The 13,673-nt window shown below is 45.8% G+C and overlaps 1 protein-coding gene across 1 annotated transcript; it reads right to left on the bottom strand.

Annotated features, from left to right (window-relative positions):
- Positions 1-312: 312 nt before the first annotated feature.
- SLC7A3 (solute carrier family 7 member 3) lies at positions 313-6,159 on the bottom strand. The gene is made up of 12 exons (XM_007992003.3): positions 6,040-6,159; positions 4,690-5,084; positions 3,892-4,050; positions 3,502-3,679; positions 3,189-3,301; positions 2,841-3,063; positions 2,528-2,667; positions 2,326-2,428; positions 1,607-1,773; positions 1,259-1,425; positions 802-910; positions 313-675 (listed from the first exon to the last, which is right to left on the bottom strand). The coding sequence occupies exons 2-12, from the start codon at positions 5,057-5,059 to the stop codon at positions 545-547; spliced, it is 1,860 nt and encodes a 619-aa protein (XP_007990194.3). The 5' UTR covers positions 5,060-5,084; positions 6,040-6,159; the 3' UTR covers positions 313-544.
- Between the last annotated feature and the right edge of the window lie 7,514 nt (positions 6,160-13,673).

The following is a 13,673-nucleotide window of genomic DNA, read 5'->3' as shown; positions in this document are numbered from 1 at the left end:
AACCAATGTCAGTGTTGCTATCAGAGTCCACCCCAATCCCAGAGACAAGTGTTGCTATCTACTTATCCAGAGCCTAAACTTTAGTGTAATGAGGGGAAAACATATCTCAAGACCATTCCTCTAAATGTGACTGGACCAGATGGCTACCTACTTACACCACCCTCCTCAAACCCTGATTCAACAAGAAGCACCCGCAGGCACAGCAGATGCTTTTGTGGTAACTGGAGAAAACACAAAGGACCCTTCTCTGAGGCTCTTCACTCTTAAAAGTCAGGCTCTACATCTTTAGCAAGCAAAAAACAGGACACAGTTTATTTTTCTACTTTCTTTTAATATCATTTTTTAAAGTTGGTAAGCAGCTAGACATCATTTAGAAGCAGACGGGTTAAAATAGACAAGAAATAGCAAAGACACATCCTTCACATCATACAGAACTGTATTAGTATCCACCACCACCATCACAGGGGAGGGCTGGCTGTCACTGGAGTCAGGAGTACTCTCCATTATTGTGCAGGGGACCAGACAGCATTTAGGTGTGACGATGTCAGACTGAGTGAACACAGAGAGTGCCGGGATCAAGGTCTACAGTTTTGGCTCTAGACTTGCGTGAGGGTTGGTTACTCTTAATCTCTTCCATGCTGTGCTGGATCCCATAGCCGAAGTAGATAGCAAAACCTAGCGGGGAAAGGTAGCTGTGAGGTGGGGGTGTAAAGGCTTCATAGGTCTCCTACTTGAGACCAAGAGGGAAAGCAGTTGGGCTAGGACACCAAAGAAGCCTACTCTTCCCAAGTGTATACCTACCAATCAGCATCCAGACCCCAAATCGGGCCCAGGTACCAGCTGTCATCTGCATCATAAGGTAAATATTCACAAAGATGCTCATTAGTGGGAGGAGAGGCAAAGCAGGCACCTGAAAGCAAAGTAAAATCTTCTTTGTATATACCACAGGGTGACCTAGAAAGAGATCCCTATCCTATGCAGGCCAGAAAAGGGCGAATCCAACTCTTACTTGTCCTCTGCATTTCAGTGGCTGCTCATTTAGCATACCTCATGAGACTTCGAGAATATGCAGTTTGGGTAAATGGAACTGGAAAGGAACTAAAGAGGAACAGAGAAGAAGTCTTTGGCCTAGGTACCTCCTATATCTTCCCTTTCATGTTCAATTAAAGAATATCTATAAACTTTATTAGACCTCAAGATATCTGGAGCCTATTCTCCCAAGATGGGCTGGCAAGGGAAAAAGAGAGAGTTTATTTACCTTAAAGTGAAGGGGAGTGGAGCTCTGTGGCTGTCTCCAGATGACCATAGTGATCCCAGTAATGAGCAGCAGGAGCAGCACAACCACTGCAATCGACACCAGGTCTCCAGAAAGCAATGGAACTGACCACTGGGCCAGCACCAGGCAAACAGCGGTCAGCAGGACAGCTTCAAAGGTCAAGTTGAGGGACATCAAAACCAACTCTTAAGACCAACATGCTAAGACATTAGAAACCCCATTCCAAGGAGAGTCGCGCTCTCTCTAGTTCTTCCTCAGCCACCAAATGCCACACGCTTCCACCCAATCACGCTGACCTCAGAGCCACCCCAGAAAAATTCCACTGCTCACCAAGCAATGAGGAACAAACATAGACAACTTGGCCAGAGAGTGGAGTGGGGATGGAGTTGAATGGGCAAAATAGTCCCCGTAGGGTCAGCTTCTCTGATTCAGTAGTTATCGGCTCCTCCTGCAACTCCACTTCTTCCCCAGTCTTTGTCTCCTGATCAGGCTGATACCTGAGGCAAAAGTAAGATGGCAGTATTAAGAACAACCTTTACTCATTTTACCATCTTCTCCCAGGCAGCTTAACCTTTCTCATCACCGTTAAGGGAAGTTCCTTTTGGCAGGGTGAGATACCCAGATTCCTCAAAGAAAGTTGGAATAGCCGGGTGCGGTGGCTCACGCCTGTAATCCCAGCACTTTGGGAGGCCGAGGCAAGTGGAGCACAAGGTCAGGAGATCAAGACCATCCTGGCTAACACGGTGAAACCCCGTCTCTACTAAAAATACAAGAACAAAATTAGCTGAGCGCAGTGGCGGGCGCCTGTAGTCCCAGCTAATCGGGAGGCTGAGGCAGGAGAATGGCGTGGACCCGGGAGGCGGAACTTGCAGTGATCCAAGATCGCGCCACTGCACTCCAGCCTGGGCGACAGAGCGAGACTCTGTCTCAAAAAAAAAAAAAAAAAAAAAAATTGAAGGCGGAGGAGGAAAGAGGAGCAGCAGATCCCCATCATTCCTCATTCAAGAATGAAAATCCAAATCACAGTATGCAGAGGAAGAGAGTCTCACCTGAGGATGAGAACACAAATCGACACCAGGGAGTAAGCAAGCAGGGTCCCAATTGACATGAGGTCCACAAGATCGGTGAGTTTGAAGAGGAATGCCATGGATGCTAAAATTAATAGACAGGAAACAAGAAATGAGAGAAAGGAGTGGCAAAGTTAAAGAAGTTGGCAAAACAACTAAGGGAAAGGGAAAGAGGGTCTGTTACCTGCAATAATGCCAGAGACCACAGTGGCTATGATTGGGGTGCGTGTGCCGGTGTGGATCCGAGCAAGTACACGGAACAGGAGGCCATCCTCTGCCATCGCGTAGATCACCCGAGGCATGGGGAACATGGAGCCCAGGAGGCTGGAGAGCAGAATGTCCAGGGTGGCATGAGTTGACGGGGATCTCTCTTCCCAAGCCTGTATGTTTAAGGGTCTCCACCTTCCCCTCACAGCCCTTTTAAGGGGTATTCTCTGGTACTGAATGCTATAACCTGAGACTCTGACAGCAGAAGAAAACAAACATTTGACACTGACCTGGTAGAAAGAGCACAGAGGGAGCCAACAGCCACAACATAGCGGGCAGGAGCCCATCCAATGTAGAGAAATGCCTCAGGCAAAGGGCTCTCAGGCTGAAGCTGGTAGTAAGGCATCATGAGGGTGAGTGCAGAAGAGACACCAAAATACGCCAAAAAGCAGACAGACAGCGAGATCACAATGCCCATCGGGATGGAATGCTGGGGATTCTGGGCTTCTTCTCCTGCAAGAAGGGTTGCAAGTTTCTAAATCAGGGAAGCAGGCCCACTCCTCTACCACCCCCAGTCTGCATACAGCCTGGGCACACACTGTGCCCAAGCCCCAAACAGAATGGAATGACTGTGTTACCAGTGGTAGCAATACAGTCGAAACCAACAAATGCATAGAAACAGGTCGCTGCTCCGCGGAGAATTCCCTCGAAGCCAAAAGGCACAAATCCTCCAGCGCCTAGAGGGCCCAAGCTAGAGTGGAAGAAGGGGTGGAGAACGTAAGGGTGTGTTCAGCCAACTCTGTGTCTTTTCTCTAATGTCAAACCAGTTAGCTAGGTCTTCAAAGTCCAGCCTCCCATTTTTTCCCATCCCCATCCAGAATCCTTCAGCACAGATCTCCCTCTTCCCCTTCATTTTCCCAGCTCTGCAGCTCCTAAGAGTGACCATCTAACCTATAGGTGTCATTGAGTTCAGCCATGGCCAATTCGTAGTCCTCTTCTGTGAGTTTCCAGTTCTGCAGGTCCCCCTTAATGAAGCCAGAGATGATGACGAACCCAAGAACCAAAAGGTTCACGCCTGTGAACACTTTGGTAACCAGGGCCGACTCACTAGCCCCGAGAGCCAACAGTCCTGTGGGAGAAATACATTCAGTACTCCCAGAAAGTCTTCAGTCCAAGCTTTGTTGCCCTGCTTCTAGGTTCCTTTCCAGCTTTTCTTCTTCCCCACCATTATCACCTTCCTTAAGCCTTTCTCAGGCCCATCCCCCACCCTTATCCCTGGCCCCAGGGCCTAGCTCCTCCTGGCCCAACCCCCCCACCATTATATCCTGCTCTTTGCCTCACCAGTGAGCAGCAACACAAGGCCCAAAGCAAAGAAATCTGGATATTCTGCAAGGACATGGGGGACGTGCAGTGCAATGGATCCCTGCAGAGTCTTAGAGATGTGGTTCCCAATCAGGTTGTCAAAAGCAGAGCTCCAGGCCCGGGCCACACTTGCTGTACCTGGTGTAGCAGAGGGAGAAACATGTGGTCAAGTTCCCTTCTTCCCAGACCCCAGGCTCACACAAGTCCCTGCCATTTTCACCTATTCTTACTTTTGTTTTGTTTTGTTTTGAGACCAAGTCTCACTCTGTCACCCAGCATGGAGTGCAGTGGCACAGTCTCTGCTCCCTGCAACCTCTGCCTCCTAGGTTCAAGAGATTCTCCTGCCTCAACCTCCTGAGTAGTTGGGACTACAGGCATAAGCCACTCTGCCCGGCTAACTTTTGTATTTTTAGTAGAGACAGGGTTTCACCAGGTTGGTCGGGCTGGTCTTGAACTCCTGACCTCAGGTGATCTGTCTGCCTCGGCTTCCCAAAGTGTTGGGATTATAGTCGTGAGCCACTGCACCCGGCCTATTCTTACTTTTTAAGAACCAAAACCATTCACTTAATTAAGGAAACCAGGACGGAGATGGGTAGAATGACCAATTTCTCCACACCTTCAACCCTCCCAGACCCCCAACAAACCCACACATTTAGGGAGATTGAGGACCTGTGAATAATATAAAGAATATTTCGGCTTCACCATTCCACCCAGATTTCCTGACCCCAAACCCCTTTGCTGGCTGTGCAGTTCCCTCCCTCCCCTACCATATCTCACCAATGACATAGGAGAGGATGAGGTTCCAGCCAGTGGTGAAGGCCCAGAGTTCACCCACAGTGACATAGCTGTAGAGATATGCCGAACCAGAACGGGGAACCCGGGCACCAAACTCTGCATAGCACAGCCCAGCCAACACAGAAGACAGGGCAGCCACCAAAAAGCAGATCACAATGGATGGCCCTGCTTTATCTTTGGCCACCTCGCCAGCCAGGACATACACGCCTGCACCCAATGTGCTGCCCACACCCAGGGCCACTAAATCCAGAGTGCTTAGACATCTGGCAAGGCGAGTCTCAGCCATGCCTGACTCCAGTGTACGTCTGCGTACCAGCTTTTGACCAAATCTGCGAAATGCTTGCCACGGCATTCTAGCAGGAATTGAAGAGGATGATCTGGTGAAAAACAAGACAAAAGCCCTTCAATAGGGCTCATTATCCCTAAACTCTGAAAGCGAATTACAAGACCCACTCCACCAAGCAAAGGAGCTATTGGGAAATGGGGAGGGGGATATGGAAGGGACAGAGGCAAGTCACTTTACCTCTGACCTCAGTTTCTTCATATACAAGTAGGAATTACAATACCTTACAAGGTTTCTGGAAGGGCTCATTTCAGAAATGGCACGTGAAAGCCCCCTGAAGTAGAATGGCTGGCGCCTAGTAAGTGCTCAATCAATATTAGGTCTCTTTCTCTTGCCAGGAACTGTTAGGGTTTATCCTAATCTCAACCCAGGAATCCTGAAACCTAATGTGTCAGTTCCTTGGCCTGTGGCTATTTGGGAATTAAACAGAGCTGGTCCCAGGGGCTTGCCCATGGGGCTTCAAACAGACACAGCCCCCAGACCCCCCAGAAGGAGAGGGGACCAACCTTGCTGCAGATTAAAAGTAAGCACCGACTCAATTCCATCCCTCCTTACCAAGCCCACACTGCTCAACTAGTGCAGCCGTCGCCCAGGGGAGTAAGCAAATGTTCCCCTACTTCCTCCCAAGCCCTGCTAGGCTGACCGGCAAGCATCAACAGCGAGGCGGGGCTTCGACATCTAAAGATTTGGAGATGCGCCCCGAAAGGGGCCCCAGGGCATCCCGAGATTGCTTGCACTCTCCTCTCAGCAGAGAGGAAGGGGTCCACCCGATGCCCCCCGACTCAGGTCCCAGATTTTCCTGGCCCCATCTAGAAATGGTTTGGAGCTGGGGTGGAGACGGGAGCCCTAACTCCCGGGGCGGGGGTCTCGCCAGCAACAGGTCACGGCCCCGTTGATGCAACTGCATGCCATGGTTGCCTGAGAATGCTAGGTACGCCCGGACCCTCGCCGTCCCCCCTCCGACACACGTGTGGGTCCCCAACGCTTACCAGAGAGCTGTTGCAAACCTAGGGAGCAGAGAGCCTTGGATTGGGCTCGGTGAGGCGGAGTTAAGCCGAGTTGGGTTGGAGCTGCCGACTTCGGCCGCTCAGGCTTCAAAGCTGCGGCTTGGGGTCGTTGCGCGCCAAGCGCCCCTTATATACACCGGGAGGCGGAGCCGGTAACGTCATGGGATCCCACCCCCAATCCTCCACCCTACACACAATACACACACACACACACACACACACAACACACACACACTTCTTGGCTTTGCGAAAGGATTGCGTGGGGCCTGAGACTGCGTCCCATCCTCACTAACAAGCCTGACGTGCCGGGGAGCGAGAAAAGGGGGAGGGCAGTCTTTTCCCATTTGCCTCGCTGGTCGTCAGAACAGGACAATAAGAGGCTTCCTGGCCAAAGAACCCATGGGATTTTCCACCTCTGTGCCTTGTTAGGACCAGTGATTCTGGGCAGGAATGGGGAAGGTAGATGGGGTGTGATTGGGGGGGAGTTGGGTGCGTGTGTGCATGTGTGTGTCAGGAGTGAAGCGGAACACAGCAGGAGAGTCTCCACCTCACTCTCAGTCTTCCTTCCTTAGCTTGCTTGTCTACACATCTGACCCCCACCCCTCAGCCCTCACGCTCAACTGTGGGTGTTTCTAATGCAGGCAGCAGGAAAATGGAAGATGATTTCAAGCCACCTGTATACAGATAATTAATCCCGTCTAGATTGATTTATAGACCCCAATCTCTCTATAATGTGTCTCCAGCTGCCTATAAATATTGAACTATTAAATGTGAAATTCTGACAATACTGACATCTTGGAGGAGGAAGCTTGTTTAGTTCCATTTTACTGATGTGTAAGCTGAGGCTCAGAGGCACGACTTGTTTGACACCACACCATAATTATTGTTGACCACCTTTGATAAAACCTGGCCTGTTGCACTTCAATGCCTGCCTCCCATAGGCACCATATCTTACTCAAATGCACAAGAAGAGGGATGTGGCTGCAGAGAAAGACAAACAGGGAGCGGCATCAGCAGCAAGGTAGGCCCGTTTAGGCTAGGAGATACTAGGAAACGGAAAAGGACCCGAAGAATCTAAGAATGATCACATTGGGTCAGATCCATAATCCATCTGACTCAATCAATTCTTACTCATAAGAAAGCACTAAAGGTTGTGAAAGTGTGGTCCCTGCTCCACCAAGACATCTTGAGGATTAAGAATGGACTCAGATATCCTTGCTTCTTTTAATGATCCATGATGAATATATTATCCATGAATCTAAAATCTAAATCCTTTTTGAAAGAATTGGTATTTTCAACTAGCTGCAGCTCCATTTGGCATTCATTAAGTATTTATTGAGCGCTAGGTATAGTAGAAAGTACAGCAATGACAAGACCATGAAGGAAACACAAAATAAAATCCTTGCCCTCCTAGTCTTAATCTAACTAGGGAAAGAAAACACACACTATACAACTGAAACATTATTACATAGAGGTTAGGAGTGCTGTGTTTGGAATTGTACCTAGGTTAAACTCACAGCTCGGCCACTGTGGATTACTTAACATCCCTGAGCCTCAGTTTCTGGATATAATATACATATTTCACAAGGTTTTTGTGATGCTTAGATGAGATTATGAAGTCAAGTCTTCCTGCCTGGCACATGGAAAGTACTCAAGAAAAACTAGATACATATTTGGAATGATATATTAGTGTATATGATCTGGTTGCTTAGGTTAGGTAATTGATTAGATTTTGAGATTGATTATACATCACAGTATCACAGAGATAAAATCCAAATGCCATAAAATCCACTCTTTTAAAGAGTACAATTCAATAGGATTTAGTATACAGTCACAGATTTGTGTATCCATCACTCCAATCAGTTTTAGAACATTTCATCGTTCCAAAAAGAAACCCTGTACCCGTTCCCAGACACTCCCCATTTTCTCCCAATCCTCTCACCCTATCCCTAGGCAACCACAAATCAACTTTTTATCTCTGTAAATTTGCCTAGATGTTGGTTAAAGGATGTAGAGTTTCAGTTATGCAAGATGAATAAGTTCTGGGGATCAAACGTGCAACATGGTCACTATAGTTAATAACACTGTATTATGCTTGATACAGTTAATAGTATTGTATATTCTTGTACATACTTGAAATTTGCTAAGAGTAGATCGTAAATGTTCTCACCACATCAAAAAATAGTAATTATGTGAGGTGAGGGATATGTTAATTAGCCTCATGATGAGGCTCATTCCACTATATATATATCAAAACATCATATTGTACACTTTTAAAAATATACAATTTTTATTTACAACTATACTTCGATAAAGCTGAAAATAAAATAAATAAATAAGATGTAATTCAGGTGAGGGAAAAAAAGAAAGAAAGCCTCCATTTTGCACCAAAGTGATAACTGATTCAGGCAAGGATAATCAATAGATGATCCTGGGTGTTGGGGAGCAAAATATTCACATGACCTCAAAGTACCACCCCACAGATTATAGTTTAATTATAAAGGGAAAGGTCCTGTATTAGGGGTTTTTTTTGTTGTTTGTTTTGTTTTGTTTTTGAGACAGAGTCTCACTCTGTCGCCCAGGCTGGAGTGCAGTGGTGCGATCTTGGCTCACTGCAATCTCCGCCTCCCAGGTTCAAGCAATCCTCCTGCCTCAGCCTCCCGAGCAGCTAGGACTACAGGCATGTGCCACCATACCCGGCTAATTTTTGTATTTTTAGTAGAGACAGAGTTTCACCATGTTGGCCAGGCTGGCATCGAACTCCTGACCTTAAGTGATCTGCCCGCCTCAGCCTCCCAAAGTGCTGGGATTACAGGTGTGAGCCACTGCACTGGCCAGTTGGTAACCTTTATTACCTCTGTAAAAGCCCATTTTCCATACAATGAAACATATTCACGGCTGTAACAAGCATCAAGGGAAGAAGTCATGGGGGCTAAAATTCTTCCTACAACAGTAACTTTACAATGGAGAAATCTGGTGGAAAACACCTTAGCTAAGTGATCAAGTTTAGCACCACAAATAATGGGGCAAACTGACATTATATGCCGGCAGAGGTGATGCAATGAGAAGTACATATCATCCATGACATATTTTTGCCAAAAACGTTTAACCCTGAAACTAGTTGTGAGGATGTAACCAGAAAAGCCCAGATTGTAAGACATTCTACATGACAAAAGACAACTAGCTAGAGCTCTGCAAATGTCTTGAAAGATTTTTTGCTGGGCGCGGTGGCTCACGCCTGTAATCCCAGCACTTTGGGAGGCCGAGGCGGGCAAATCACCTGAGGTCAGGAGTTCGAGACCAGCCTGACCAACATGGAGAAACCCTGTCTCTACAAAAATACAAAAATTAGCTGGCCGTGGTGACGCTTGCCTCTAATCCCAGCTAATCAGGAGGCTGAGGCAGGAGAATCGCTTGAACCTGGGAGGCAGAGTTTGCGGTGAGCCGAGATCGCGCCACTGCACTCCAGCCTGGACAACAACAGCAAAACTCTGTCTCAAAAACAAAAAAAAAAAACAGAAAAGAAGGAAAGTTTTTTTTTGTTTTTTTAAGTAGAGGAACTGTTCTAACGGCACTAAAGGAGGCTGAGAGTCATGACACTATGAAGTGCATGGTCCCCAGCTAGAACTTGGATTAGAATTCTAAAAAAACAGCTATAAAGGAGACGACTGGGATTATAGCAGAAATTTGAATGTGGCCTGTATATTAGATAATGATATTGTATCAATATTAATTTTTTGTGCATGATAACAATATTGAGGTTATGTAGGAAAGAATGTCCTTTTTCTTAGGAGATATGTGCTAAATATTTAGGGATGAATTGTATTAAACTTGAAAATGGCTCAGCAAAAATAATGTGTGGGTGCATGTGTGTGGAGAGAGACAGAGCAAATGTGACTGATGTTGAAAATTGGTGAATCTAAGTGAACAATATGGGTATTGCTTATGCCACTCAAATTATCCATATATTTTCTTTTTTTTTTTTGAGACAGTCTCGCTCAGTCGCCCAGGCTGGAGTGCAGTGGCGCGATCTCCGCCCACTGCAAGCTCTGCTTCCCGGGTTCCCGCCATTCTCCTCCCTCAGCCTCCTGAGTAGCTGGGACTACAGGCGCCCGCCACTACGCCCGGCTAATTTTTTTGTGCTTTTAGTAGAGACGGGGTTTCACCGTGTTAGCCAGGATGGTCTCGATCTCCTGACCTCGTGATCCACCCGCCTCGGCCTCCCAAAGTGCTGGGATTACAGGCGTGAGACACCGTGCCTGGCCGATTTTCTTTTAATTTAAAGTTGAGGCCAGGCAAGGTGGCTCATGCCTGTAATCCCAGCACTTTGGGAGGCCAAGGTGGGTGGATCTCTTGAACTCAGGAGTTTGAGACTAGCCTGGGCAACAGTGCGAAACCCTGTCTCTACTAAAAATACAAAAATTAGCCAGGCATGGTGGTGCGTGCCTGTAGTCCCAGCTACTCGGTAAGCTGAAATGAGAGAATCACTTGAGCCTGGGAGGTCGAGGCTGCAGTGAACTGAGATCACTCCACTGCACTCCAGCAACAAAGCAAGACTCTGTCTCAAAAAAGAAAAAGAAATTGAAAGTTTAGAAATGATCACACTTTCCTAGATGATATCCCACTTTTTCTATGTAACTCTTAATACATTTTGAATTTCCTTTGATATATGAAACGTGAAATATATATACATACATAACCTGAATTTTTGCCAAAATACAAATCAGTCAGCCTAACACAATTCATTACTCATTCTTCTTTGGCTTTGATGACATGTACTTTATCATGTATTAAATTCTTAAATATACTAGCATATATTTCTGGATTTTCTATTTTTCCATTGATCTGTGACTAAATTTATGCTAGCATATTAAATTCATGTATTTATGTATTTATTTTAGTCCCAGTTCCAGGTTTAGCACATTAAAATTAGCTTTTAACTTAAAAATTACAGAAGCAGGCCAGATGCTGCAGCTCACACCTGTAATTCCAGCAGTTTGGGAGGCTGAGGCAGGAGGATCACTTGAGGCCAGGAGTTCAAGACCAGCCTGAACAACATAGCTAAATCCTACCTCTACAAAAAAATGTTTAAAAGTAGCTGGGCATGGTGGCTTGTGCCTGTAGCCCTAGCTACTGGGGAGGCTGAGGCAGGGGGATCTTTTGAGCCTGGGAGTACAAGGCTGCAGTGAGCTATGATTGCACCACTGCTCTCCAGCCTGGGCGACAGAGCAAGACATCGTCTCAAAAAAAAAAAAAAAAAAATTACAAGCGCAAAACATGTTCATGAGACAGAGCGAGAGAATATAAAATAAAAAGTAAAAATCTCCTCCTACCCAATGTGATATCCCTACTGTTTTTTGTTTGTTTGTTTTGTTTTGTTTTGTTTGTTTTTGAGACGGAGTCTCGCTCTGTTGCCCAGGCTGGAGTACAGTGGTGTGATCTCGGCTCACTGCAACCTCCGCCTTCCGGGTTCAAGCAATTCTCTGCTTCAGCCTCCTGAATAGCTGGGGTTACAGGCGCCCACCACCATGCCTGGCTAATTTTTGTATTTTTAGTTGAGATGGGGTTTTACCATCTTGGCCAGGCTGGCCTTGAACTCCCGACCTCGTGATTCACCTATCTTAGCCTCCCAAAGTGCTGGGATTACAGGTGTGAGCCACCGCGCTCAGCTAATATCCCTACTGTTAACAGTTTTTCTTTTTTCCAGATTCTGTACCTATACAAGAAAATACATGGAATACAAAGACATATATCCTTTTAAAAATACAAATATGACATAGCATACATATTCTTTTGCCCTTTATCTTTTTTTTCTTAAAAGTATATTTTGGACTGCTTTCCAGATCAGTACTCACGGATCCACCTCACTCTTTTTTTTGTTGTTTTGAGACAGAATCTCGCTCTGTTGCCTAGGCTGGAGTGCAGTGGCACGAGATCTTGGCTCACTGCAACCTCTGCCCCTGGGTTCAAGCGATTCTCCTGCCTCCACCTCCCAAGTAGCTGAGATTACAGGTGCCCGCCACCACGCCTAGGCTAACTTTTGTATTTTTAGTAGAGACGGGGTTTCACCACATTGACCGGGCTGGTCTTGAACTCCTGATGTCAAGTGATCCACTTGCCTCGGCCTCCCAAAGTGTTAGGATTACAGGCGTGAGCCATCGCGACTGGCCCGTCTCACTCTTAAATGGCTCTCTAAGTGTTCTGCAGTATGGTTGGTCCTTCATTTATTTAACCAGTCCCCTATTAATGCATGTTCATGTGGTTTCCAGTTTCTTTTCCCAACACAACATTTTAAATAATAGGCACTTTACTGTCTTTTAATATTTGTTAAGGCAAGACTTAACTTTTATAAAGTACTCCAAGCAGTTTATCTTTCAACGTGAAACAATTATTTTATAGTCAGTTCTGTTATAATGATTGTTTTTATTCCAAGGCAATTGATACATTAGTCAACAATTGGAACAGAATGTGAATTTTGCCTTTGCTTATGTGCAATGTGCAATTTCATCATCAGGAAATCGGCAAATGCAGAAAACTGTGTCCAGTTAAACCAAGCCACGCAGTTATGCACATAGTGAGCACATGCACACACTGCAAACATCTATCAGCTACATCAGTTCACCACGTGTTATGAGCCACATTCATCCATATCTGGGGCTATAACTTTTGGGTCTGGCGGGTTTTTTTTTTTTTTTTTCTGTCTGAGACAAGGTCTCACTCTGTCACCCAGGCTGGAGTGCAGTGGCATGATCACGGCTCACCAAAGCCTCTACCTCCCAGGCTCAGGTGATCCTGAGCTTATTTTAAAATGTTATATATATATTTCTTAGTATCATGCATAGGATCTCTTTTAGTATGTTTTGTAATTGGTTATTTATGACATACAAGATTGCCACTGGGTTTTTTATATTTTTCTTATTTGGAGAACACTTAGGCATACAACTGCATCATCTGCAAGTATTTTTGTCTCTTCTTTTCTAATAATGATTCCACTTATTTCTGTTTCAAATCTTATTGCACTAGCCAGAACACCCAATACAATATTAAATAACAATGACGATAACAGACATCCTTATTTTATTTTCAATTTAAAAGGGAGTAAGTGTGACTGTTGGTTTGGAAGTCTCCTTACCACATGAAGAAAATGTTTATTTCTATTTTTAAAATTATTTTATTAAAAATGGGTGTTTGCAACACTATTCCACATAAGATGTTTTCTTTCATTTTCAATTCTCTCTCTTTTGTTTGGTATAATGGTAGCCACAGCTGAACCTTTCTAACCTTCAGGCTTTTGCCCATACTTTTTCTTTTACCCGAAATGTCTTCTCCTTCCTATCCTAAAAAATGCCAACTCATGTTTCAAGACTATATTACACTGGGCCAGGCACGTTGGCTCATGCTTGTAATCCCAGCACTTTGGGAGGCCAAGGCAGGTGGATTGCCTATGCTCAGGAGTTCGAGGCCAACCTGGGCAACATGGTGAAACCCTGTCTCTACTAAATACAAAACATTAGCCATGCGTGGCAGGGCATATCTGTAGTCCCAGCTACTCGGGCAGCTGAGGCGGGAGAATTGCTTCAACTGGGGAGGCAGAGGTTGCAGTGAGCCAAGATGGC

The sequence above is a fragment of the Chlorocebus sabaeus genome, chromosome X (genome assembly GCF_047675955.1).
Source record: "Chlorocebus sabaeus isolate Y175 chromosome X, mChlSab1.0.hap1, whole genome shotgun sequence".
NCBI lineage: Eukaryota > Metazoa > Chordata > Mammalia > Primates > Cercopithecidae > Chlorocebus > Chlorocebus sabaeus.
The sequence above is the reverse complement of the archived record's forward strand: the minus strand, read 5'-3'. Positions and strand labels throughout refer to the sequence as shown.

Excerpts from the sequence above, each read along its gene's own strand:
- SLC7A3 (XM_007992003.3), bottom strand. The coding sequence starts at position 5,059 with ATGCCGTGGCAAGCATTTCGCAGATTTGGTCAAAAGCTGGTACGCAGA. Across the intron at positions 4,051-4,689 it reads CATCCTCTCCTATGTCATTG|GTACAGCAAGTGTGGCCCGG; the intron begins GTGAGATATGGT and ends CTGCTACACCAG. Across the intron at positions 911-1,258 it reads CCACTCCCCTTCACTTTAAG|GTGCCTGCTTTGCCTCTCCT; the intron begins GTAAATAAACTC and ends CTTTGCTTTCAG.